Source organism: Stigmatopora argus, chromosome 4 (genome assembly GCF_051989625.1).
Source record: "Stigmatopora argus isolate UIUO_Sarg chromosome 4, RoL_Sarg_1.0, whole genome shotgun sequence".
NCBI classification, from domain to species: Eukaryota; Metazoa; Chordata; class Actinopteri; order Syngnathiformes; family Syngnathidae; genus Stigmatopora; species Stigmatopora argus.
The window spans coordinates 13,071,197-13,098,447 of record NC_135390.1 but is presented as its reverse complement, the minus strand read 5'-3'; the positions used below and the strand labels follow the sequence as shown (position 1 = coordinate 13,098,447).

At 39.8% G+C, this 27,251-nt stretch overlaps 1 protein-coding gene across 4 annotated transcripts in view; it reads right to left on the bottom strand.

Moving 5' to 3' along the window:
- LOC144072846 (receptor-type tyrosine-protein phosphatase U) overlaps positions 1 to 27,251 on the bottom strand; it is a 131,766-nt gene that overhangs the window by 26,151 nt on the left and 78,364 nt on the right. For 2 of the 4 annotated variants that reach the window (XM_077598184.1, XM_077598185.1), the window contains exons 8-17: positions 22,586 to 22,903; positions 20,650 to 20,759; positions 18,234 to 18,435; positions 15,841 to 15,943; positions 15,474 to 15,747; positions 11,382 to 11,418; positions 7,829 to 7,967; positions 5,001 to 5,024; positions 4,677 to 4,831; positions 3,721 to 3,908 (exon numbers count right to left, since the gene is read on the bottom strand). In XM_077598184.1, the coding sequence (XP_077454310.1) occupies positions 3,721 to 3,908; positions 4,677 to 4,831; positions 5,001 to 5,024; positions 7,829 to 7,967; positions 11,382 to 11,418; positions 15,474 to 15,747; positions 15,841 to 15,943; positions 18,234 to 18,435; positions 20,650 to 20,759; positions 22,586 to 22,903 (1,550 nt within the window). The remainder of the gene's footprint in view (positions 1 to 3,720; positions 3,909 to 4,676; positions 4,832 to 5,000; positions 5,025 to 7,828; positions 7,968 to 11,381; positions 11,419 to 15,473; positions 15,748 to 15,840; positions 15,944 to 18,233; positions 18,436 to 20,649; positions 20,760 to 22,585; positions 22,904 to 27,251) is intronic. The other 2 variants (XM_077598186.1, XM_077598187.1) reach the window with 1 other exon arrangement.

Genomic DNA, 27,251 nt, shown 5'->3' with positions numbered 1-27,251 from the left:
AAATCCCTGCTGTCACCAGTAAAATCTCTCTTCAAAACTTGAAAGCCCATATAATACAATAGTCACTTTAAGCTTTGGAAGAATAGATAGCATCAAGTTTAGATAATTTTAGTAATAGAATGAAATAGTTGGGTATTTTTTCTATAAAACCCTTTATCAAAAGATGATTATCTAATCAGAGAAAATACAATTATGATATATAGTAATTCATCACTGATCTGGAAGAATCATCCTTTAAAAGTTCAAAACTTTTCAAGCATCAACAATACTTTTAAAGTACGTGGCTTACTGCTAAAACCTTTTGCAACACACGAACAAGCAAACTATTACCAAACCATTTCACTCAGAAAAGTCACCCTAAACTTCTGTCAAGGGTCCACTGTGGGGGTTGAAATTAGTTCCACAAATAGCCCAAACAGACGTCTGCACACAAACACACATGCATATTTCAAGACTGGCATACCCCCCGCGGTTTTAGCCACTGGGGAAATTCGATGAAACTCTGCCAAAGTCTGCATGCTGAGCAGGGGATTACAATGCAGTTCTCCCCACAAGAGAGCCAAGAACCCGCCAAATCCGGCGTCGGATTACACCCTCCTCCTCACTTGTTCCATGTGCCGCCTTTCTTTCAATTCCTCCTTCCCTTTACCTTCCAACTCTTTACATTTGTACATCTCTACTGCTTTTCCACGTCCTCTTAAATTTTGATGCCAGACCTTGCAGCTCTTTGCTGCTCTGCTCTCATCGCTTCTCGGCTGTCTCGAGACGAGCAGAGAGAAGAAAAACAAAGGGGGGGGAAGAGCGAGGGTACCTTACAATATTGAAAGAAAGTAAAGCAATACAAGCCTGTAGAAGATTGATTAGAAAGCCTCACTGTTAGCTTTCTGTGGGATGGGTTGGTTTAGAGGATCAATTAAAATAGGCAAAACAAGATGAAAGCAGTGAGAACCAAGTCAAATAAGTCTCTTCGCTTTCCTAAATTCAGACTTTTCTTGGTAGGTTTACCAGCATGATAGTGCTGTTTTGTTGTTTTGCTCCAAATGTAAGTGTTCTGATTCAAAGGTAACCTTTGCTACAAGTACATGTTGACTACAGGAGTTCATCATCCTCCCTGACCTCAACATAGAGAGGCCCACGGCTGTAATAAACTTCTCAAGATCCCCGGCAAATTGACACTGGAGAGGTGTTGACGTTGAAGTTTGTGTGGTGAGAAAACAAATATAGGGACAGCAAGTGCCACATGAATGAGCTCTGTTACAACTCACTGCAAATTATTGATCAGTGTTTTTACAGAACACAGGTATTCCTTGGGGAAATAAAAAGCTTACACCTGCGAGGGAGGTGTAATATGATAGTCGTCATCAATTTCCTCGGATGAGAGACACTTCATCAAAACACATTCTCTCGCAAGGAGCTGTGTATTGATTTTGTTCCGGGTGGATTGTGTTTTTCCCATGAGGGACAGTTTAATGAGTCCACAAGCTTTGAGGTGGGGGGGGACAAAAAGAAATAGCGACACAAGGTGTCTGCTCACTTTTTTAAACAATGAAACAAGCAATGGGTGACAGCGACAGGTTTTTCCTCAGGGAGTGAGTTCACCGTTCATTTCCTGAATCTTACCACTGGCGTCAGTAAAGGTAAGCAGCTATTAGCAGAAAAATAACATTCCCTGTTGCCAACGTGTCTATTATTCACTGGAAGGTATGCTGACATGCTACATACATTTATAATTGCCACGTCTATTCAAATTAATCCCATTGACAATGACAAATTGAGGACATTTGCAATTTTATACTCGCTATAGCGTAATCTGGCTGCAGACAACACAAACAATTTGAGATGTAAAAGTGAGGGAACCAAATACAATATTTTAAATGTTGTTTTTGGAGAATGAATATTCATTCATTCATTCATTGATGCCAGCCAACCTCTGGTAGCAGGGAGGGGACACCCAGATTTTTTTGCCAGTAGAATTAATATCAATTAATTGAATGCAAAATTAGAGGTTATTATTGACGCAGCTCTTCCAAATGAATTTATCCCCCCTAATAAATAATAATAATAAGATGGTAAAATCACATAAATAAGATTTCCATTCAACAAACATGTTTTATAAAGCTTTTGCATCAGATCCTATTAGATCCTACAGGTGTACATGTAAATCCATGATAATTCTATTACTCATGAATCAAATTTGAGTTCTATATTCAGAGGGAACCAGCTGATGTGATCTAGATTAACTCTGAGATTCAGTGCAATGGTAGGGTGATAAAGGAACACTATCAGTCTTCTGTTGTCAGAAGAACATCCTCTAAATTTTCTATTTCTTAGTTGTTCCAGGTCACAGACAAATAGAAGTCAATCCCAGCTAACTGAGGTTGACAGGCAGGATTCAACCAGAACTGACTTAAACCTTGGGGCAATTTAGAGTGTTCAACCAGCCTACCATGCACGTTCTTGGCATGTTTTTGAAACCGGGGAACCCAAGGAAAAACCACGCAAGCCCAGGGAGAACAGGCAAACTCCACACGGGAAGACTGACCTGGGATCAAACCCAGGACCCCAGAACTGTGAGGCCGACGTGCTAACCAATCATCCGCCGGGCCGTCAGAGATTAAAGCAATTGAATTGAATCAAATCACATTGTCTGGCTAAAACAGGGCTAAGAGCATTCCTGCTCATGTAACAGTAATGCAAACGTCACACAGACCTTAAATTCAATAAGATTATTCGAAGGCAGAAGCTCTAGAGTCTAGACACTACAATACTGTTGTGACGAAAGCTTCTCAAGGCCATTTCAACAAGAAAATAATTTCAATGATGACAGCCTGTATAGTACAGAATGGCAGTAGACCTTGGACTGGATAATTTTCATCATAAACAACATTCTTTTGAAGTGGGATCTATAGTACAGACCAATTCTTGCAGAAAAAGCATTATGTGCTTGTCTTTTATTAAGAGAGAATATAACATCTACTGAGACATTTAACCTCATCAATCTTCCCCCACAACACTTGTTCATCCGACACATGCCTGAATGATTGATTCATAGCTTCAAACTTAGTGTGATCCAGACACCTTTTAACAGTAATAATTGATTTCAGTGGGCTGTACAAATGGATGCTGTCAGAGGTGGAGTGACGCCTTTCCATACTTTCCGCTCAATATGAACATCAAGCTCGTTTGCCAAGTTAGTCGCTTATTTACAGCATATAGAAATTACACATCTACCTATAGGAGTGGAGCAAGCCAAAGTGCTCTTATTTGCGGGGTGTGCATTACTCTCCTGATTTCATACTTGATGCTGTTACACCCTGAAGTTAAAGACACACTTCACACCTTACCTAATCTAGAACTGCTCCATGGTTTCAGAAAACACAGTGTCCTCTTTCAAGCACATGATGGATTATTTAGGATCTAGGAGTGTTGCGCTTGAAAATCTTTTACAATCAAGACACACTGATACGTTCTGTACTAAAGCATGGTTGCCTCTGTTTTAAACTCCCACCGAACTCCACTCACCCATTCCCAGGGATGTTTTGTCTTCATGTAGTATTTCATCATACAACATTTAATGTATGACACTGCACACCCACTTAAATTACACGCATGCTGTGCTGTGGAATTTACATTTGAATAGTCCGCTGAGTAATTTAGTCATGAAATTCCCTTTGTCAGATAGCACGCCAGCGAGCATGAGGGAAAATGACAATAGCTCACCTCATATTCCTGTTTAAAGCCGTAGCCCTCAGCGGTCTTCATCTGGTTGATGTGCTGGAGTAGGTCGGCCACTCGGACGGCAGGGTGCAGCTGCCCCGTGTGGTAGGGGGAGCCTTTTCGGCCGCACGGGTGCCTCGGGGAGCCTCCCAGCAGACTGCTGGCCTCGTTCACCGAACTGCGTGGATCACCTGCAATAAGCCAGCGTTAATGTCGCGCTATCTTACGTGATGACAACCCAGTATAAAATTCAGGAATTTGAAACATTTTGCAGTTGAGCTATTCTAACACACAGCTGCAGATGCTAATTTAGGATTGCGCACTAATGAGATACAGGCCCAATGAAGCAGGAAGAACTGGATGGTTGCATTAACATTTTGAGTCAATAATTTTCCCAAGTTCCAAATACTGTTAAATAAAAGAGATAATTAAAGTAATCTAAAGTTAGAATTACTTAAACGCACAAATTTTCATTCGTTCACGCCGAGCACAAAACAGATGAAAATTACAGAACACTTTGCAATACTGATAAGCAGATAAACTCAAATTAAACAGCTCATTGTGATCAATTTAGGATTTGATGAAAACAGGAAAAACAATTAAAAACCTATTGTCACAATACTAAGTGTTTGAATAAAAAAGTTAATTGTACAAGCATTATTTACTACAAAGTAACACCTCAAAACAAGATACCAGTGGATAATTTGACGCTGTTGACGAATGTGAGTAGCTGACCAATATCGGTTACAACTGCGAAGTAAACACATCTATCTTTTCCTTGTCTTCCCATTGACAATATAAAGGGCACTCAATTGAAAGTGAAATGGTAAGAATCCCAAATGGCTTGTCCAAATTGAAGGTTAAAATAGATCAAACCATAATTACAGTATATTTTGCGAAAACATTTTGAGTACCTGGCGATACAAAAAGTCAACTTTTGAAAGTAATCTTTTCCTTACTTCGATTTCCACAAGTGTGAGCATCCATAAAGGAGAGTGCCATTCGCTCATCCTCTTGCAGGGTGCTTTGGTCAGTAAAACTGCGCTCCATTGAGCCCATGTGGCTCTTCTCCTGGCGGTAAGTAATAGGTGTCTTATTCATGTTTGCAGGTTTCCTATCAATGAATAAAGAAGAGGAGAGATGAAGCATGATAGAAAAAAAGAAGGATGAGCTTCTCAATTATTATTTCATGCCTTCCTGCTGTGTGATAGACAGCCAGAGCCAAAAGCAAGTGTCAGATGGATCACAAAATAATGGAAAAGAAAAGAGGCATAATCACTTACGGATAAAAAGAGTAGTAGTTCCTTCTGGCAAGAGTGCAGGAGGAAGTAGAAGAGGAAAACAAAATCAAGAAGAGATGTATCAAAAAGACTATGTCAGCTGAAAGCAGAACGCATTGATTACAATGAAAAGCAGAAGCAGGAAGTCAGCCGCGCGAGCAGGTGACCATGTGATGGATTTAGGTTTATCGAGCAAATTCTGCCGCACAAAGGCTGAGCACAACACGTGCGTGTGTTCCCTTCAAATAGAATATGTCTCTCATGGGATGCATCAAGCAGCAGACCACATGGCCTTCCTGTCACAGCAAATTCAGCAATCAATTATCTGAAGAGAGAAACGTCATGGCTGCTTAGCACGGGAACCTGAGCTAATTTGCGGATTGGTGCGAAATTTAAAATGGAAAGTCTTCAATATTGACCAAGGGACTCAACCATTTGATACGATTTTCTAACCCATTTTGTCTGCTGTGCTTTTCTAACATTAAAAAAGTGGAAGCTCTGAAGTCAACTGTCCCTCTAGTGATATAATTTCACAACCATCATAGAAAATGTGGTACACGGTCGATTGGTCGCCGGTCTTTTGGTCGCCGATCTTTTGGTCGCCCGCCTTTTGGTCGCCGGCCTTTTGGTCGCCCGTCTTTTGGTCGCCCATCTTTTGGTCGCCCAGAAGGTTATTGATAATTACCATTTAAATCGTTGCTCAAATTCCCTAAATACAAACTGCGAATTACTATTTAGTCATAATTAATGCCCTATTAATTATTAGGCTAAAGAAAAGCTCCAAATTTCCCAGACTTTTTTTTTTGAGAACTTGTTAAGACCCTGACTGACGTACCTTCTTAAAGGGAAAACGCATGTACATACAAACTCTTATACACTCACACGTCGGCTCAGTGAAACTGCTCATGGCCATTGTTGGCTTTTATTGATGCGTAGACCGTGTTGTTTTACCTTGTTTTGTCGCCGGTATTTTGGTCGTCGGTCTTTTGGTCGCCCGTTGTCGCGGTCGGGGCGACCAAAAGACCGCGATCAAAAGACCGGCAACCAAAAGACCGGCGACCAATCGACCGCACACGGAAAATGTGGTATTAGTCTTCACTTAATTGAGAAAATGCTTTCTTTTTTTTCTGTGTCAGCTCTCCTCACGGGCAGTATCTAGCAGGGATCTGTTCTAATAATAATAGTAAAAATGCCCTTTTCAGAACACTCAAAGCTGATTTTCATTGCATTATACTTTAACTCCACATTAGATGGTGGTGAACCTATATATGGTAGCCAAAGCTGCCCTGCGGCAGTCTCACAATTTGCTTCACTGGCCTTTCTGACCACCATCAAGAGCCCCTCGACCTTCAATCAATGGGCTTTACCATCTGCGCCAGCATTGCGAGTCATTTTTGTTTTTCTAGTCTAATAGAAATTCTTGCATATTTTTGCTCAATATTTTTGGATGATACAAAAGCGCCTACCTAGGTCTGAAATTTCCTAGCAAGAAGCATAGAAGGGTTGTTATTTTATAGCATAGACAAGAATGTCATGCTGGATTCCGGATACTTTCTTGGGTACTTTGATTCTGAGCTGAAATTACTTTCAGAATGTATTCTTTGACACCACTCAGCAAATACTGCGTCAGTCCATTTACTGGTTGAAAATCGTGCAGCATGCTACTGGCCGTCTTAACTGGAAAGCTAAAATTGAGGATGTTTTTCTCATTACAGTGGCTTCTGGTGCTCTCTCGGATCCATTTTAAATAGTTTATTAGATTTTGAATCACTAAATACACTGCTTTACCTCTCGGAGCTTCTTCACTGTTATGAAATCGTGCACACTCCCTCCTAAGCTGTTCAGCTACTTATGACTCTGTGCCTAAAACTGGAAAGAAACTCAGAGGGGAGCAACCCCTTGCTGTTACCGCTCCAAAATTATGGAACGAACTACTTTGCACATCAGACAGCCTCCTCTTTGCTTGTGAATATTTCTTTGAACACATCACAATATGTGGACTTGTTTTTTGTGTCATTATTACATTCTCATTTATTTTTGGGTAACTTTAGTGTGCGAGTGGACAGCATGTCGGCCTCACAGTTTTGAGATTGAGGTTTTGATCCTAGGTCCGTACCTTTCTGCGTGGAGTTTGCATGTTCTAACCAAGCTTGCATAGGTTTTTTTGGGGGTTCCTCCCAAAAACTTGTAGCGTAGGCTAGTTGAGCACATAATATTTTGCGGTATTTTTACCAGTCTAAAAATATGGGCATTAGTTCGGTATCGGCAAAACTTGTCTTGAGAAGAATCAGGATCCGAAGTCTAAAAGTCAGTATGGGGACATCCCTGGTATGTAAATATGGCTGCCCGTTTGATTCTGAAATGGTAAAATTTAGTTACTTTTTTATTATGTTGTTGTGTTTTTTTACAATGTTGGTTGCACTGTATATAATCTTAAGAGAAGTTAAGTTACTAAAGGCTTGCAGAGGAAACGGCTGGATAATTCTTCTGGAGGCCTTAAGGTTGACTGGCTAATAGTCTCTAAAAGCACACCTTTTCCCTCCCAATTACTTTCTCATTTATGCTTCGGTCTTGTGCTTGGTGTGTGTAATTGAGTAGCTAATTGAATTGCATCAGCCGTTAATTAAATACTTCACGTACTGAAATGAGCTACGCAGATGAGAATTATTGGTCCTTTCGATAGAGCGGAAGGGGTGAAAGCAATGAAAGCGATGTGTGCCAAACAAAAAGTAACCTCCCTCACGGGATTCCTAACACTCAAAATAACAGCAATAATTAAAAAAAAACAATGAATGAAACAGTCTTTTTTTTAACAAATCAAGATTCTTTACCCTTTCTTAATGATTATAATGACAGCACCCAGCAGGAGAATAAGCACCACCAGGCCACCGACACATACGCCAAGAATCAGCCCCATTTCGTCCGAGTTCTGGGACACCTCCAAAGCCTTGCGGTGGTCTTTGCAGGCGGCTGGAAAAAGCAAAATAAGTAGACTTTCAAATGCAGCGTTGCATCAAAGTGGCAGAAGGTGTTCAAAAAATGATTCACACAAATGTCATTTTAAAGCAGGGGTGGTGGCAGAGAAAATTCACATCTTTGAAAAGCTTCCCTCTGCAGGTAAATACTTCTGGATATACAATGCATCTATTCAACTTATCCTGACTATTAACGACATTTGCTGAATTCTAATGGCTTTCTTAATGCCACCACTGCATTTCAACGGCAGTGATATTTCAAAAGGCCTTTCAAATTGTTGGCAATAATGAAAGAGTCATGCAAATAGGGAAGTGACAGGTTTCCCCAGTGTCAGTCAAACCAAGAAACTAGATAGTCAAGTAGAAAGCTGGGTTTTAGATACAAAGTGATTCTATACCAGCTGTAAATAAAGCAAGGTAATTTTTAAAAATAATAATTAAGTAAGGAATTCAAGATGCATTTTATGACTTTACTGATTAGAAACAGTTGCCCTTGTTTGCTTGCCAGTGTACCTTACATACCGTTGCTAAAACACCTAGGTGCTTTCCCTGTACACACTAAGTTATTTATCATATTTCAGAAACATACTGTAAGTCTTGCAAACAGCAGCTTCAAGTTACAACCTTTAAGGCAGGTCACTGAAAAGGTCCTCTTTCTCTGAAGACTCTCTACATCACACGTGTCAAAGTGGCGGCCCGGGGGCCAAATCTGGCCCGCCGCATCATTTTGTGTGGCCTGGGAAAGTAAATCATGAGTGCCGACTTTCTGTTTTAGGATCAAATTAAAATGAAGAGTATAGATGTATTTTAAATTTCCTGATTTTCCCCCTTTTAAATCAATAATTGTAATTTTTTAATCAATTTTTTCTGTGTTTTTAGTTCAAAAATCATTTTGTAAAATCTAAAAATATATTTTAAAAAAAAAGCTAAAATAAACATTGTTTTAGATCTATGAAAAACTGAATATTCAGGGCTTTTAATCCAGTTCTTTTAATCCATTTATTTAAAACAATCTAAATATTATATCTAAAATGGCCCACGTGAAATCAAGTTGACGTTAAAGCGGCCCACGAACCAACCCGAGTCTGACACCCTTGCTCTACATGTTCCTTGCGTAAGATATTCCTTTACCTTGCTCCACAGGACCGACCCACTGATCTACTTATTCTGTTTGTGTCAGTCAGTGCTAAAAGGCCTCACCAGCCCTCAAACCAGTCTCGACAGCGACAGTATGTGACGCCAAGCCCGAGGATACAACTATATCTCGCAATCTGCTCAGGGCAAAAGTGTTTTGTGGTGGGGAAATATTAACACAGCTATGATGTAAACCAACCATCTTTAGCTGGTGTGCACTGTTATGGCTGGATTTTGAATTGAAGTGAAAGTGGGAGGATTTAAGCACATTATAGGCCTTAGTTTTTAATTGCAAGCAGATGTTTTAAAGCTCATAGAATGTTGCTCTTTTAACATCAAACTGCCTTTTCAACTTGTTTTGTTGTTTCTTTTTTTCCCTGCTAGACTTTGTGTAAATAAAGCACTTTGAGTTTGATATTGTACTGTGCATTTGAGACCATCTGTTCTGTTTGACATGAACGAGCAGTGAGTTTAGGTGGATGCTGCTACTATATTAGTGCCAAACTTCAGCCAAAACGCTATTCAGGAACAAAATGGCAGGCCTCTCCTTACTGCTCACTTGTTGTGTAAAGGTTTGTTTATACATTGTGCAATTTCAAAAATCGCACGTGATAAATAATAAAGAGTAACAGCAAAACATCGAGGATAATTTTCACGTTTTGCTCTCGAGAAAAATTAACAAATTGTAAATCAATCAGAAGCGGGAATTATGCTCAATTTTGGAGCCCGCCTTCATCGGGTCCTTGTGTTCACTTTGCCACTTAATATTCCCGAAAGATCAAGAAATGTAGACGCTGATGTGAACATTTCCATCACATGTCCTTCAAAGGCTTTCCCCACATCTAACTCGAAAATCCATCAAACTGAACTTGAGCATAAAATGAATTTCCACGTGATTTTGAGCATTCGCCAGTGCCTCCATGCTGGAAATTGGTGCTTAGTGGGGGAAATGAAAGTCTATTGTCATGTTGAGCCTGCCAGGAGACCCTTAATTAAACTGTCACCTGGAAGTCGAAATGCAATCTCCAGTTTACGTATCCGAGTCGGAATCATTTGCCTCCACTTGGCTTGTGAAGGGCTGCTTGATAAAAACAGTTGAAGAGATGTTCAAGCTGACTCCATGTTAATTTAAGTTGCATCACAGAGTTCACAGTAGAAATCCCTGACTTGTCACACTTTGAAATAAATGATTTATTTTCCCTCAGTGACATGAATGTTTGTCTGTTTGTTTGTTGATTCATTTTTTAACTTCCAAAATCTTCTAGAATGAGACTTGTTGTTACTGTTTTTGTTGCGGGTGGAAGTTTACAGAAAAATTAAAAAACTAAATTTCAGAAAAAAACATGGTAGGATTATTGGATGGCAAAATACTGTAGAATACTGCTAGAAACTCATAACATGTGTTCACTTCAAACTCAGAGTATAATACAGTAAGGAGAGGTGCGGACATTTCTCCTTCCTTTACGTCTTTTGAGTCTGTATCCGTTTTTGCTACCGCAACCAAAATGGCGCCGTTCAAGTGGCAGCCGGTGGTGGTAGCTCTGTCCACTCCAGCTCGTTTTGTGTTTTTGCTGCTTTTCTGTCTTAATGGTTTGATTTGGTGATTCTTAATGATCCCGTTTACTTTGATTTGCTTTGTACTTTTGCTTTGTTGTTCTGCGGCCTTTGCGACTGTACTGTCTAACTTATGACTATGCCTTTTCTTGGTACTGTCACAATGAAATTTCCCGAATACGGGATGAATAAAGTTATCCAATACAATACAATCCAATTAATTTAGTGTCAATTTCCTTGGCCTTTTCATCTTCCTGGCAATCGAAAACCTAAGATACAGTGGGGGTGGTTTTTCAGCCCAAGACCAAGCTGCTACACAAGGAAGTTTTGATGTGGAGGACCTTTCTTGTCCGCTGAGGTCGGAGCCCCTCAGATGTAACCCATCGAGTGGACCAATGATGAAAACAAAGGGTCTGCCTTTGATATACTCGTCCCAGCGGCCGCTTGCAAACAAACACGATGAAAGCCTGACCTCTAATCCCTCCCTGCCTGCTGCCCTTTTCGCTGAAAACCTCAGCCAAACAAGCAGGACTGTTGGAGAACATTTGTTCACAGTCCTCATTTTGAACTTGCGGGGGAAAAAAAATGTTACGGTGGACGATAGACTTTAGACGACATGATATAGATTGTCCATTCTGACAAGAGAAATGTGAAATGGCAAAGTGTGTATAGATTATTGATGTAATGTGCAGCTAAGGTCACAGTATTCCATCTAAATTACCTTTTCGAGCTATGCGGATGCAGTTTATTCTTGATTCCTGCAACAAAAAAACACAAAAAGGAGACTGTTAATTAGCATCAATGGACCACGTAGATATACTAGAATAATTATCTTAAATTGGAAACATTGAAAGGGCTCCATAACCTATTTTTCTTTCAAAATTAAAGGATGCTGAAAATGATTTCTGACTAAAAGGAAAAAATTAGCTAGGATATGGGAGTTCTATTAAGAACAGAAAGCTGTGAAATCACTTCACATCAGAGAGCTGTGATAGTGTATTAAAGATAGATAAGAGGTGTTTGCCAAAGGAGAAAAGATTAGACTTAAAAGGGGATAGAGTGGGATGGGAAAGATGATTACGGAAGATTTCCAATGCAATGTGCCACTATGAAAAGAAATTAATTCTTTTCAAATTAAAGCTGATGACATCTTGGAGTTATGAAAAAGGGACCTTTGTCAAAGAAGAGTAATGAAATTCAAGATCCTGATCCAACTCGACCCTGCCACCCCTTGGAAAGGATGCATTCAAAATTAAAATTTACACATGCCAATCTGGGCATTGTATAAGAGTTCTGCAAATGAGAACATTTCTAAAAGAGCAAAAATTGCATCGCTCATAATGATCCCATTCTTAATTTTAAAAGAAAATCATCTCTTAACATCCAGTGAAATGCTAAGTATACTAAATATTGTTTTGGTTTACAACAACACCATCGCGCTAACCACTCACTCACCAGGCCACCACATTATCCTCATTTTTCTAAATTTACAGCATTTTTTGATGTAGAAATTCATATCTTTTTGCGTGCCAGTTTAGCTGAAGAGTTAATTGGTAAGCTTGGCAGTGAAGCTCACGCTTCGCGTATTCATTTATTTGTCCGCAAAGCCAAGCATGCTGCAGGAGCAGGTGGGTTCCGGTACTTTCAAACACAGCCTTAAAGCCAACAAACATCAAGGGGTCCCTAGCACATATCGGCAAAACTGCGTGTAAAGCCTGGGCTGTCGAATTTGACGGCAAAGCGGCAGTCTTGCATCTACAGACTTTGAAGTGCCTCTTTCGACTGATCAATCAAAGCAATTACATAGGCATAACAGTCACTTTCTAGATAATTAGCTGAGCTAAATGCTAAATATTATGAGGCCCCATACTGTTCAAACTACGCACACTACTTCCACTCTTGCAGATTACCGGCTCTAATTTTGCCGGTTTTCAAATTGTCAAGACTTTTTACAAACTCGGCCGACGTTGATTAATTACTTAGTCAATACGACACAGGGAGGAAACTTTGATTGGCAATACTCGACAGATTATCTCTTGCTGTCTGGTACGGATATTCCAGTTGATATTTTCATAAAGTGGTCATTTCAAATTTGTGAAAGGTAAGAAAAGATGGTCTTTTAATTCTCAAGTGATAGGAATGCAAGCAGGGTTTCTTATCCAATACAAAATGTGATTACGTCCCATAAGAGCAGATGCAGTTTTGTACAAAATTACTTTTTTGATTGCTGTGAATATGTAAACACACATTCACACGCATAAAACCCCCGCAATGAATGTTAAAATGAATGTTAACTTTTAATTATTCTGGCTGATTATTAGACCACTAAATACAAAGACTGTTGAAACTCAATTAAAGAATGTTATTATGGTTTTAATTCGAGTTAGGAGAGCTATTACACAAGTATTGATTTGCAATATGAAATGGCTGAAATATTTTTTGGAAGAGAATAAAGGACAAGATTGTGAACATGCTTTGATGGATGCAATGTTTTCATGACATTGAATAAAAGTGTCTAAACTAGCCGTTCCGTAAGAATAACTTTTTACAAAAGCATTACAAAGTACGCAGAAACTGCTTGATTATTTTTTCGTTGGAATGCAGATAACTTCAAATAAAGCCATAATAGCTTCATGAAGTATGATATTTTGGGTTTTCAATATATAAAAATTGTTTAGAGTGAGACTGCACATTCACCTCTGTTTATCTGAGGCTTTTCTAAGCCTGCCACTCTGGGCTTTAACCTAGAAGTGTGCCTGGGGTTTCCTGTTTCCACACCATAATCCTCAGAGTGAATACTGAAAGATGACATTTTTCGAGTATCCTTCTCATAAATCATGATGTTGAACAATCTTTGTTTTTAGGTCATTTCAGGATTTTGTTTTTTGTAGCTCTCATGATGTCACTCTTTAGAAAAGATGCTAAGAAGAGAAGCACTTGCAAATGGCCCCCAAAAATACCCTCACACTTTACCTGTATGTAGGTCACGGGTCAGCGAGTTTACCAAACGTGTTTTTAAATAACTTGTGCTAAAGATATATCAAAGAACAAGTGTCCACATTTTTCCAATTTCTTTAGTCTAATTATGACACACTTTCCATTATGCTTATAAACTTTTTTCATTTGTGAAATCTTAGTATTTTTCTGCATTGCATCATTTCTGAAATTGTTGATCCATACAACCAATTACTTACCATAGAAAATCTTGAAAATAATAAGGGGTGATAAATGTATGTTTTCCAATGAAAGATAATAACAATGTTAGGCTTGTTGAGCCAAACAAGTATCATGCAGTGTAAAATGAGCATACATGCAGGTTCCCTCAATTGTATACTAATGTCATCAGTAACAACAATACTACGGTACAATCTTATGGACGATAGAATTGATTTTCAAACAGGATGACTGTGTCTTCTGCGGGCTGGGGATCTGTGATGCACTCATTGTGGGTCATTAAGGCTAGGCCACTGCCAGACTAAACAAAACCTAATCCTATCCGCCAGGAAACCCAGTTTAAGCCCACGCTTAGCACACCAGTTATATGAAATGCACACACTGCATTCCTTCACTATGTTTCTCCATTGAGTTGTGGTAATGGATGAGCCATTCACCTCTATTCGTGTAACTTTAAAATACATGGAAAGCCATAGGAACCGAGATAACAAAAGCTAGACCATATAGTGGTGGGATCACGCAAGTCAAAAGATGGACATGATTGTCATGCCCACTGTAACTACAGTAATTATCTGCTCTTAAAGTCAATCCTGCCAAACAACTATCCCACCCATCACGGTTATATTGGAAGGTGGGTAGGGCATATTCATCAGTATGATGACCTCTGGACTGGATCATTTAAATCTTGAAAGGTAATATAGCAACTGCATTGACAAAAATGCAACAAAACCTTCGACACTTTAGGAAAACAGCTTCTTTACTGATGTAGGTCATCAACGGCATACTGTGCAATACTAATGCTAGTAAGTGCAGTGTGATACTGCTCTATAGAATCATTATCTAGGTAACAATCAACAATATTAAGAAAAACATTGCAAGTGTTTGCATGTTCTCCCCGGGCCTGTGTGGGTTTCCTCCGAGTACTCCGGTTTCCTCCCACATTCCAAAAACATGCATGGTAGGCTGATTGGACACTCTAAATTGCCCCTAGGTATGGGTGTGAGTGTGCATGGTTGTCCGTCTCCGAGTGCCCTGCGATCGGCTGGCCACCAATTCAGGGTGTCCCCTGCCTCTGGCCCGGAGTCAGCTGGGATAGGCTCCAGCACCCCCCGCGACCCTAATGAGGATAAAGCGGATGAGATATGAGACATTGCAAGCATTGCTGTTAACATAGATGTCGTTCACGCCCCAAAAGATCTAAAAGTGAGAATGATGGAAACTTTGCAGGAAAATATTAAAGCACCCATGCGCTACCTCTAATAATCTGCACCTTGGCCTAATTAGAGCCAGGTAATGACTTCAACTCGTTTGCGGCTCTTGGTGTAATTAAATTTGGGAAGGTACAGTCCCCTAGGTATCATGAGAGATTTAGGGTGAAGGGCATTGACGGGGTGCACCAAAAACTATCAAAACCATGTTTCTGAGTTACCTGATTATACATGCAATTGCCAAATGACTAAACAAATAAGGACAAGTATGTCAAATAAAAGCCAGATGAAAATAACAATATTGTTGGCCCACACTAATTCTTTTCAAGGGTTGGGAGACAAGACCATGCCAGCTGTCACTAACACTGGGATAGCAAGATAACGCAAAGCCAGACACCCTGCACAACTGTTCGGTGTCGAAAGTCACTTACCCCTCTGAAGTTGCTCATAGCCTGGAAATAAACAAGGTAGCTTTTGCGGGGGTCTAAAGGGGTGTTCCAGTAGCCGTTGTAAGTATGATTGTCTCCCACGGTGAAGGGACTGGCCTCTGGCAGGCTGCTGGGTGGGAGCTCAGCGGTGTAGTAGTGCGGGGTGCCCCGGGCCAAGGCCTCGCCATGGGACATCGGAAGAGGGAAACAGTCCTGAAGCCCCAGCTCCCTCTTGACTTTTTTAACAGTCTCCTCCTCCACCACGACTTGGTATGTGCTGGACACAAAAAAAGATAAGGGAATAAAATTTATTATGCTATTGATGCTACAGAATAAGATTACATCCTCCTATTTGTGATGGTTTTCTCACCTGACAGGTGCTCCTCTACCTTGAGCGGGACGCAGCACTACCGTTATTGTGTTCTCAGTCTCACTCAAGGGGGACGGGATATCTCCATAATCGAATGTTGGTGCTGAAGACAAAAGGTTTTGTTGTTTTAGTTGGCTGTTTACACAAGAGCCAATATGATAGAATAAAACCCCAGGGAAAATACAGTTAGAAAATAGCGATACTCTGTGGTAAGGATGGCATATGGGACAAAGATTTATTCCACTCATGATGGAAGTCTTTGCTTATGTTATTAGAGATCGACAATTAACACATTCACAGATTAAAAGTGAGAGACATGAGATGCATTTGAACTGGGGTGGCTGGCACTGAATAATTATGTTTCAGTGTCATTGATGGCGATAAATCGTTGTCAGTCCTCGCAGGCAAAATGGATTGGCTGTCTATTAGAGTCCAATCAGTTCATTTATGAAATAAAAAGTCCCAATGTGGTGAATGTATAATCTGTTCATTTTTAGAGCAACTATGGTTTATCTATCACCATCTATGGCAGCCAATGAGTTAATTACTCCAGCTGGACACTTGTAGACTTTGACTTGGAATGCCTTGAAATCTATTAATTGAAAAATCTTATCTCAGTGAGCATTAAAACGGTGAAGAATGTTGTTTCTACCTAACGTGAACCATTGATTATAGCTGGGAAATCTAACTCAATTGGGCAAAAAAAAATGCATTTTTTTAATGACATCAACATTTTGATTATATGTTGTATTTATTTAATGGCCAATGTGAGAATTGCATTTTCTCAACAGGCAAAAATCTCCATTCAAAGTCACAGGGTGATTTTAAAGCGTAGTTTCCTTGGTCATCATCCCTTTAGTACATTGTCGCAGAACTGGTTCTCTGGCGTCCCTAATAAAGTTAGCACACTAATACACTGAAGGCTCATATCCTCACATTGAGCACATTTTTTAGCTCCCCATCAAGTTTTTTTGTGGGTACAGGTCCAATTAAAAGTCATGGTCTTGAGGCTAAATTGATTGGGTTTTTCATTTAACAGGATTTGTCTTAAGTCATGCTCCTCCCTAGCGTTGTGGCAGCACATTTCACTTTAATATCGCCACTCAATTAGCAAGGGAAGAGAGGGGAAACTATTCATGTAGAATAAATGATTGCTATATTAAAAAAAACGTCCGGCTAATACCATGGTAAGCAGCTCTGACATAAATTAGGTTTGGGCATTCAAACGGGGGGATTGGGTTGTTGGTCATGCATTTCTTTTGAGGTGATGTCTTGTCAGGTAGACTGAACTTGAAGTAAGAATCTTATAAACATTTGAAAAGATACTTGTGTGTGTACACAATGTTGACTATACAGCTTGAAGATGATGACAAGTGTAGTAGGCAAAGCTATTCAGTGATGCAAGTTAAGTCAAAAACACAGATATTACATTATATTGCTCAGTTTAAATGAATGCTTTCTCACTGGGGCCGACTAGAGGGAGTTAGGGTTGATCTATAAAGACTTTGGAGTTCTTTGAACAAACTGTCTTTATTCCAGTGTCCCTGTGTAGGCAGGGACTGCGCTTTAAAGTCCCACTATCATGGATTTTTAAATACCAATTAAATGATAGGAAAGGATTCAAAAATATACAATCAACTCTCACAGATCCATAACTATTGAAATTGTACCCAAAAAATAATTCATGTGACGTTGCCATCAGCTTTCTTCAAAAACAATGACACCATAAGAGTACAGAAGCCAGCAGATTCCAGCAGCGATTACTACTCCTTGCATATTTATAAGGTGCAATTTAACAGAAAAACAAGCACAAATGGACCTTTGAAAGGCAAGATTTACATCATCATAAATAATCTCAGTTGTGACGGTCTGCTCCCAAAATCATTCAAACATACCTACATATATAAACCAAATTTTGAGAGAATGTATGTGTAAATGTGGGGAAAATGTAGGTTACAATGTGAAAATAAAAATTCTCACACAAGTTCAAAACTTGAACTGTACTTCCCTACATCCCTGGTTCCACACTTCATAACATAAAAAGAAAATCCAATTGTGACAGACGTATCAATTTGTAGTCACCTTTGACATCATATTTAGTGATGGTTTGAACTCTTGAGTTTTTGAATAACTCATGAGGCATATTTTTCCAGAAATATGACTGGCTTGGATCTCCTGTATGCTGCAAAATATTAATTCGTTGGTGTTCTATCAATACCATTCATGGTTGTCCTTTTCCGTTGTTCATAAATCAGATTTTTATAGCAATGTTGAAACTAGCCAACTGTTTTAAATGTGATGCGATACGATTCAGTCCCCCAAAAAAATCAGCATATGATGCTCGTGGACAGATGGCCCACGCTGACATATAATAGATGAATGTAAAATAATACCTGAAATGTTTGTGGTGATTTCAGTAAGAGCGGTCTGGCCAAAGCCTTTTCCTGTCCGTGCTCGCACAGAGATCAAGTAGGTTGTTCCTGGATGAAGATTGGAGAACATATGGTAGGTCTCATTCTTTAGCTTGGAAACAGTTCTTCTTGGGCCTGGCACGTTGATACCGGGATCAGAAGACTCGATGCTCTGGTAACTGATCTGTAGACCAATGAGAAGGGTAGTACATTTTTAAAAGTTATGGGTGTGGAAAAAACTAAAAAAAACTTGATTTTGTGGAAAGCCTTCATTTCTTTGAGACACATACAAAAGGCATCATCTTAAATGGAATCCAAGTGAGCCTGCCTCTAATCATAATTATCAAAGTCCCTTTTAAAAAAGTCAGAAATTGCAAAGTATTGAAAGTGAATGTCCAATTATACACTGAAAGATTGGGCCACTAAGTGAGATATGACAGCTATTTGAAAAGTATGAGCATACACGTACATTGAGCTCTCAGAAGTGAGTCTCTGGCATACTCATGTATGCATGAACAAAAACATGTAATTGTAAAGTTCATTCGTTCATCTTCCATAGCGACCATCCTCAAAAGAATTGCTAGGGTTGCTGGAGCCTAACCCAGCTGTCTTCGGGCGAAAGGCAGACTACACCCTAGACTGGTCGCCAGTAGGGCACACAGGGAGACAAACGACCATCCGCACTACCGATCATACTGCCACCAGCGGGAATTGAGCCCGTGCCTGCTGGAGTCAGGCGAGTGAACCTTACACCACAAAGCAGCTATAATTGTAAAGTGAATACACAAAAGAATGATTCATTATAATTCCAAGCATTACTACCTTTTCCCCTCTTTCATACGCTACCAAAAATCTTTTAGGAAAAACTAATATTTAATATTAACTTGCCAATTGAATTAGTAATTTTTAAGGCCCATTCATACCTGCGCTATTTATATAAAAGCCTGGTGCAGACCGAACAGCTGGACCAAGAACTGTTCATCCGCAAATACCACACTTTTTATTTTCTTTAACAATGACCCACTTTAGCTGCATTAGGGCATCAGTCAATGTAAAACAGCCCTAAGATACTAAATCACTGATCCTGTGTATCCCTAGTAGTTAAAGAAGTCTCGTAATAGACTCGGGCACAGTGGACAATGGATTAGTCCGAGTAAAATGAAAAACAAAATTCAGTCCAAATCATTTACAGTCAGCTGAAAGAGATCAACACAACAGCCACCTTCACTTCATGTCATCCTACAAATCCTATTAATATCTTTGAAGAGAACATTGCGAGAGAAGCAGAAAAAGCTGGACAATGGTGGTCCAAACATTTTCCACCCAGGGCTGCTTTCAGAAAAATCTAATATTGCAAGGGCCAACTTGTACTAACCTTCCACTTTAATTTGTTAAAGAGAGGATTGGAATCAGGAAATAGAATTTTGCTGTATACGATACCTTCAAACAATGGGTGGAGCGTTGCATTTTTTTGTGTTCTTTTCCCATTTAGTCAGTGCAGAATAAAGGAAACAACAATGGGTCCAAAGCAAAGAGGTGAAATGAAGAGTCGTGCAAAGAAAAGGCGTATAATGACAATCAATATTAAGCACGAAATAAATGAAAAATAGGACAGTGGTGTACGCGTGGCGGAGCTTGCTCGCCAATACAAGAGGAGTGCCCGGTCAAGTTGGCAAGTGGTAGTGCGTTATCCTATTGTGAGGACATTTGTGTGCGTCATTTTCGGAATTTATTTGTATTTAGTTCATTTTTATGAGAAAGGTTGATTCAAGATAAAAGTAAATCGATCATTAAGCCCGTATATCAAGGTATTACTGTATTAACTTATTGGCTCGAGTGGTTAGCGGGTCACAGGAAAGAGGTCAGGACACTGCTTGATTTCTGGTTGATGAAAAATCAATTTTTCTTTGTTGCATTTCTGAAAGATTTAGAATGAATTCCTAATTAGGCATTGTGCTTCTTTGACTTTGGCAGCTCTATTCTACTTAGCTTGTGTTTGGGGAAATGGTAATTTTGTCACTCTCTACAATATGTCAGGGGTTTAATACTTGTCGCGACAAAATGTGCAATAATAGATGCGTCTCTGTTACCAGTTGCAGCTGATCAGTCAAGCATTGTGTTCCTCTAAATGAAGCCATATGCATCCGAGAGATACTGACTACGGAAGAGGTTGGTGTGTCATGAACAAGTCCAGGAACAGAAAGAATAGAGCCAAGGTAGAAACGATTTGATTAAACTGTGTTCTATAATATAAGCTGAGGGCATCGGTATATCCAACCATTCGTTTGGTAAATATTTTATAAAACACACGTTTCCTTTAACACTGACGGAAAAAAAAAATCACCAGTTGGGATTTTCTTTTCGGAGTTTAGCTTATCATTTGGTTTATAATACTCACCTCATACTGGGTAATAAGGCCATTGGGCTCAAGGGGCTCCTCCCACTTCAAGAAGATCATGTCATCTAGCGGGGTGAAGGTGAGCGACTCTGGTGCTATGCCTCCTGGGACTGTAAGACATTGTCATAAGAGAGAGAGTCTTATCTATTCTGAAGTTAGTGTGTGGAGGTGTGTGTGTGGGGTGGTCATAAATTGTAACAAGTACCATATTTTGGACTGAAGTCACACTGCTTTAAACTCAAATGTGCTCTGTACATTAACCAAGTTATATCAAGTCATTTAAATATTACAATTTAAATATCTGAATAATGGTTAACAGACACCTATTTAGCCTGTTGTTCAAAATGCAATTTATTCTCCAGTTTGGGTTACAATATATGTATTTATGTATTTGTATTGAACATGTTTGTTTGTTTTTTTCCTATCAGTTACGCATTTTTCGCTTGGTGGGATTCCGACCCATCACCATGGGCGACCTAGAGTGGTTTTTTCCAACTCTTGTTGGAACATTGTATCCTTGTTTGTATTTGTTTAATGAAAGAAGTGATTTGCCCTTAGCCGCAATGCAAATAACATGCATAAACACAAAGGATTACCAGCAGATAAGACAGCAAAGAGTGTTATCTATGGGTTATTGGAGTTACATATAATGTTATCTAAATTTTGAAGAGCACCTTTTATTATGCTAATGCTGTGGTCATGACATGATCCTTTGAATTAATGCATCGGAAAAGCATGGAAAAGTTACGCATCACTTTTCATCTCCTCATCCTAACAAGTCCATGATAAATGAAATGTGATCATTTGCATTTGTTGTGGGCTACATATGGTGAGTGAGAAGGCTAACGGGCCTATTATAACACATTGCTGTCACAGTCTCAGCTGTTCTGACATTCAGAGTTAAATACGTGAGCAATCGAAGTAATTGATGTGATACATCTAAATGAAACAACAATAGTAACCATGGTTGACTGTGAAGAACGAGTTTGGAACAGCAGACTATACATGAGGCTGGCAGGCAGCCATATCCTTTGACTCGCACTGCATTTTAAATCAAATACTATGCTGCCAGCATTTAGTAAACAGCAGATGGTAATCACTGGCAAACAATCTAATGTATGATTGAGTTCGGCAGTAGAAATGCAAAGTATTTACTAGATGCTTCACTCAAGCAAACGAGTAAATATACCGAAAAACAAAATGCTTTTGAAAGGTTAGGTGAAATAACAGAGGTTATGGTGTGCGGGAAAAATATTCCCTAATTGAGTCTAATATCATGTGTCTTCAAAGAATTGGTCTGGGAGATGTTTTTTTTAAAAACCTTAGGGCCAAATCTCTTTCAATAACATCGCAAGTATTGTATGTCCATACAATACTCTTACAACTCTGCTTGCCATGTTTTGTTGGGGTTGGTGTTTGGGGTTTTTTCCTTGAGTATCTTGTCCGTGTGATTGTTCGTTAGTGTCACCTGCTGTGTCTTTTCTGTTCCCTTGTGTGACCCAGGTGTTTGTGATTAACATCAACCCATGTCTGTATATTTAAACCCCGTGTCTTTGTCTGTCGGGCGTGCCATTATTTTCTGTCCGTCCTTATGTTTTGGTTTAGAAGGTTTATCCTGTAGTTGTTTAACAGTAAACCTTCTGTTTTGGCGCCAGCACTTTCCCTTGCCTGTTTGCTTTCCTGCACCTTGGTCCTTCTCTGCTCCTCAACCGAGGTGATACATAACACTGCTGACATTTAACCACGTTATTTTGGTGATTCTATTTGCTGTATTTATAACTTTGCATTTTTATATGCTGTCATGTTAAAGTGATCTGTTTTCTAAATATAAATCTAATTTTGGGTAGAACTCTTGTAGTTAGTTGGCTTTGTTTGTTTGTTTGTTTTCTTTGTTTTGTGTCCTCATCCTCTTTGCTGACCTCCTACAGGGACTTACTGTCTTCCTCAGTCTGGAAAGTGACCTCTTTGCCCTCTTTCTTGCCCTCTGGGTTGGCTAGTGACAGACGGACATGGATGCCGTGGTAGGGTGGCAGATCACGGAGCGTGAAGCGTGAGGCGTTGTTTTCCACAGCCAGGCATTCACGCACGGTAGTGTTGTGGCCGCCGCCGCCTCCCGTTGTGGTGTAGCGGTAGCACAGGGACACTGAGTAGGTGTGGCAGCGTGTCACGTTGAAAGCCAAGTTTTCCCACAACAGAGACAACTGCCTGGGCTGGATATCAGTGGCAGTCAGGCCTCGCAGTGCACGCATTGGCTCTGGATGGGTGGAAAAATTGAACAGGAAGCATGAGATTGAGTCATAAATAGTAATCCTGAAAATTGAAATTATCAAGAAATCATGGAAGTTACATAGGATATTTGGATATAAACAGATAAAAAGTCATTGGTAAAACATCCAATATTTATTCTAACAACAGTGCTAGAAGTCATTTGGATGTTACGTTCCGTAAAGCATCCAGGAAACCATTGCGACTGTCAATTGTTGGTCGATTGCATCCTTGATTTCAGGAAAGCAAGAACTTGTGTCACTTGTGCTAATTAAACGGACAGTGTGCAGCTTGATGGTGCTCTCAAACAAGCCCCACTTTCCTTGTTGACTATTCAGTAGTTCTACTTCTCTGTCCTAAAGGTTAATTCCTTTCTCTTAACAAAGATGTGCAAGCACATCCGCTCCTGCAACACATTTTTTTGCTGTATAAACACTTATTTTTCACTGTTGGTCATGGATGTGTTAAATTTGACCAACTTCAGGGATGACAACTCTCTTTCATGAATACTGACAGATACAGAGAGGCTCTTGTAGAGCGAGTCACAGATACCCCAGTGTCAAGGAGTGCAATCTAACTGAGGATTAAAGCCAAGGACCCCTATGAATGAGGCCATTCATCAGTTATCAACACAGTCGCGGACACCTATTTTGTCAATCAACGAAATGCATTCTGCTCGTGGTGTTGTGTAAGACATGGGTGGGAGTTATAGAGTCTCCTCTTTTACTTATTTATTTTTATCAAGTGTTGCGTGCACTGGACAGTAATAAGATGGCAGATGTGCATCCCTAAGCAAGAGGTTCTTGACTAATTTACCAGTTGAAAGATACTCTGTAGCGTATTACACTCATTCAATTCTTAAATGCCATTATAAATAAATTGTTTTTAATTAAAATTTATTATCCCACTTCATCTCTTCTCATGCTATTTTATCCATTTTCAAGCACTACCAATAACATTGCCAACAACATATATTTTCGTTCACATTTATTACTGCCTGTGGTAGCAATTATTTTGACGCAAAATGCTATGACACTTCCAATCTACACAGACGAATTCTGCAGTCGCCACCCTTCTCTTTTCATTTGCTTTGAACCATCGCATACAATACAGAAAAAAAAATGATCAAAATAATGACCCTAAACTTGAGCAGATTAATGTAGTAAAAGGGATACAAAAAACTGGGGCATGCATAAAAACTTGTTTTATTGTTGTGTATGGTTATAAAATATTTCAGAGGTAAAATGAATCATTCGTAGAGTCCGAGTCAAATAAAGAAAAGCTTTAAAATGCTAAGTGGCAGCAAACGGAACACAAAGTGCTCAATGTTGGCTTTTCTCAAAGTGGACATCGTGCCAAGCCTGGCCCTGTCTTATTTGTTGGTGTGCCACGGCAAGCCATTCTCTGACACCCTACAGCCGCCCCAACATGGCCGAAAGCCCAGAGCACAATGTTGATCCGCGGAGATCGGACATGAGATTGGAAGTGACAGGTTCTGCTTTGTTGTCTCCCCTAAAACTGTGACATGGGACAGTACATCGCAGCCAAAGAGGTGATTCGCAATGACTGCTTCAAATGAGAAAAAACAAACATGCAAGGTCATCCGTGCCTTGTGTACCTCTCAGTATACATGAATTGAAAACACCCCAAAAGCACTATCACACACATGTCCAATTTGGACATTGGTCTTTGATGATTGGACTAATTGACCGCAAACAAAAGAGTTCAAATTAATAACTGGCATCTTCATTTTCCATTAGTTTTAAATTGCATCTTTGTTGGAGATCATTTTTCAGGACATTTTTGGAGTATACTTCATGCCCTCCAAATAATGTATTCCTCCCCGACACAGGTAATATTCCTAATGTTAATCCATCTTCAACCAACAGACCAAGACCTTATTGAGTTAGAGGCTTTCTGGGGTATTTTCAGTGACCCAGTAGCAGGTGGAGGCTCATTACCGCACAGTAGTTCTGGGACCATCTGCAATACAAATGCTCACCTATCCTCTGATTTCCATGAGGGATTTTAGGTTGTGCTCACGCACTGTGCTAATAATTAAAGAAATGGCTCATCAAGCATACCTAGATGGCAGGTAGAGACCATGTTCACATTCACAGAGATTAGCTTTACAGTACCCGCCCGAGGAAGTACATTGGTATAGTGCCAGTTACCCCAAATGATTGGAAGGGAGGGGAAAACTCAGCATGGCAGAGGCAGATTAGTTACAGTGGCAAGGCATGACCACTGGAGCTAGTAAAATGTGCTCTTCTTCCAAAATAGTGCCCAAGAATCCCTTATGCTCAGATAATTACCAGCACACCACAGAAGCCCTGCCATCAATTTTCTCATGCTTAAACTTAATCAGGCCAACAGCAAGGGGGCAATGAGAATTTGGTGTTGTATTGTGGGGTGAGCAGAAGTAGCGTAGCCCAGATGGTTGCAAAGGTAGAGCTCTGAGGAGATGGTGATTACAGTCTGCAGGAAGGTCAAGATGGCATGTTATGCCCAGTGGAGTTCTGCATTTTTACATTTCACGGTGATGTCAATGGTTGCTACCCTTCAGCACAAAAAGAGAAAAAATGTAATTGCCGATTAAAATGAATGTCTTGAAACCACCTCATATTTAATTATTGTTAACATTACACTATATTATTTCCTTCACAGAAGATCAAGATTTACTTTTTAGTTTTTCTAGTGTGTTGCTTTAAAAGCGCAGTTGAATTAATCAAAATCGGTTTACCTGATAGTGCTAATTGGATATTACATCCATTGTATACCATTCGAACCTCCCAATCAATATCAAGCCATTTCGCTTGAGTCTGACAAACTATGAGGCAGTTTCTCATTATTTTAATCACCATCTTAATTTTCAGAGCAGGTGAAGCTAGCTGGTAAAGAAAGACAAAGGCAGGAGAAATCGTTGCCAAGTTTGATTTCAGCAAAACTACTCTGGTGCGTATCCAAGTTACCTTTTTATCATTGTGCAGCAAACCCCAATACAACTTATCCCACATCGTTGAACAAACCAATGACACACTCATTGAAATGTAAATGCATCATTAAAAGAGTTTAATGACTTTCACAAACACCGACACTAGCAACTATGAATCCTTTATTGCTCCACCTTCATTGTGCAGACTAAATGTCACGAAGAGCAAATAAGCACACCCACACACTGTGTTACGCAGAGGCTTCCTCTCCTCTTCTTTGTCCTCAATCTAGTTTTTGGCGGCTCTTAACTTCCTTACTGCTACTACTATTCACTGTGTTGCATGTTATGTGTGCTAGGGATGTACATGAGTGTTGAGGTAAGAGGGTTCTGGGAATTCAATCATGTCTCCTGATGAATGAGGGTTGCTTTTGGCTGTGGGGACAAAAGGGTGGCTTTAATATGTCATTGGGGAGGAGGGCTGGTGAGGCTCCATCGGAGCACAGTTGGGAGATTTGTGAGAGATGGCGTGTGGCAGGAAGAGTCCATTGGGCACAGAAAGAGTGATGACCATGAATGACATGACGACTGCCTTTGGGTAACACAAAGCTCTCCGTTTAATGTGTGTCTCTGACATACAGATACGGGCAGCTGTACGGTTTCCGTCGGTGTGTGTACATTGACATTACCATGGCACACACTTCTAGCTTGAAGCATGGCGGTGCACCGCTGTTCTCCCTGGGTGGTTTGTATCTACATTGACAGATGACACGGGAGGATAGATGTTGGCAGACATGAACAAATGTTCATTTTGAAGTAAAACCAAATGGAGACAAACAATATAGTACACAATTATTCGGATTACATCCAGCCTGGGCAACAAAGTGGTTAATTAGACTACATGAACTACGGATAGGACAAGAAATAAATGGCAATGGTAAAAGAAGAGCTTATATGACCATCAAAGCAAGGAGTGTGTTGTTTGAATAATGGACAGGAGGCTATGTAAGTTAAACATACAAAAGCAAAGCCCATAAAGCATGCGTCTTATGAACAAATGGGTTTATTGTATGCTGCAGTGCATAGAACTGTTTTATGTACAAATTGCACTTCAATGTGTGCGCCATTTTATAGTTCTTGCTCTGTATTTGACTATGGCTGTTCATGCACTGTTTATGTGTCTGCTGTTTGTTTTTGTTCTTTTTCAGAGTTCTTAAGTACACACAATACTGACTGTTACCTTTCTTAACCCTGCACATAAATATTTAAAAATGGCCACCAAATTCCCTTAGTTAGCTGGGATCGACTCCAGCACCCCCCACGGCCCTTGTGAGGATAAGCCGTACTGAAAATGAATTAGTAATACGTTTCAATAAGCTATAAGTCCAAAAGTCGTTATTGCATA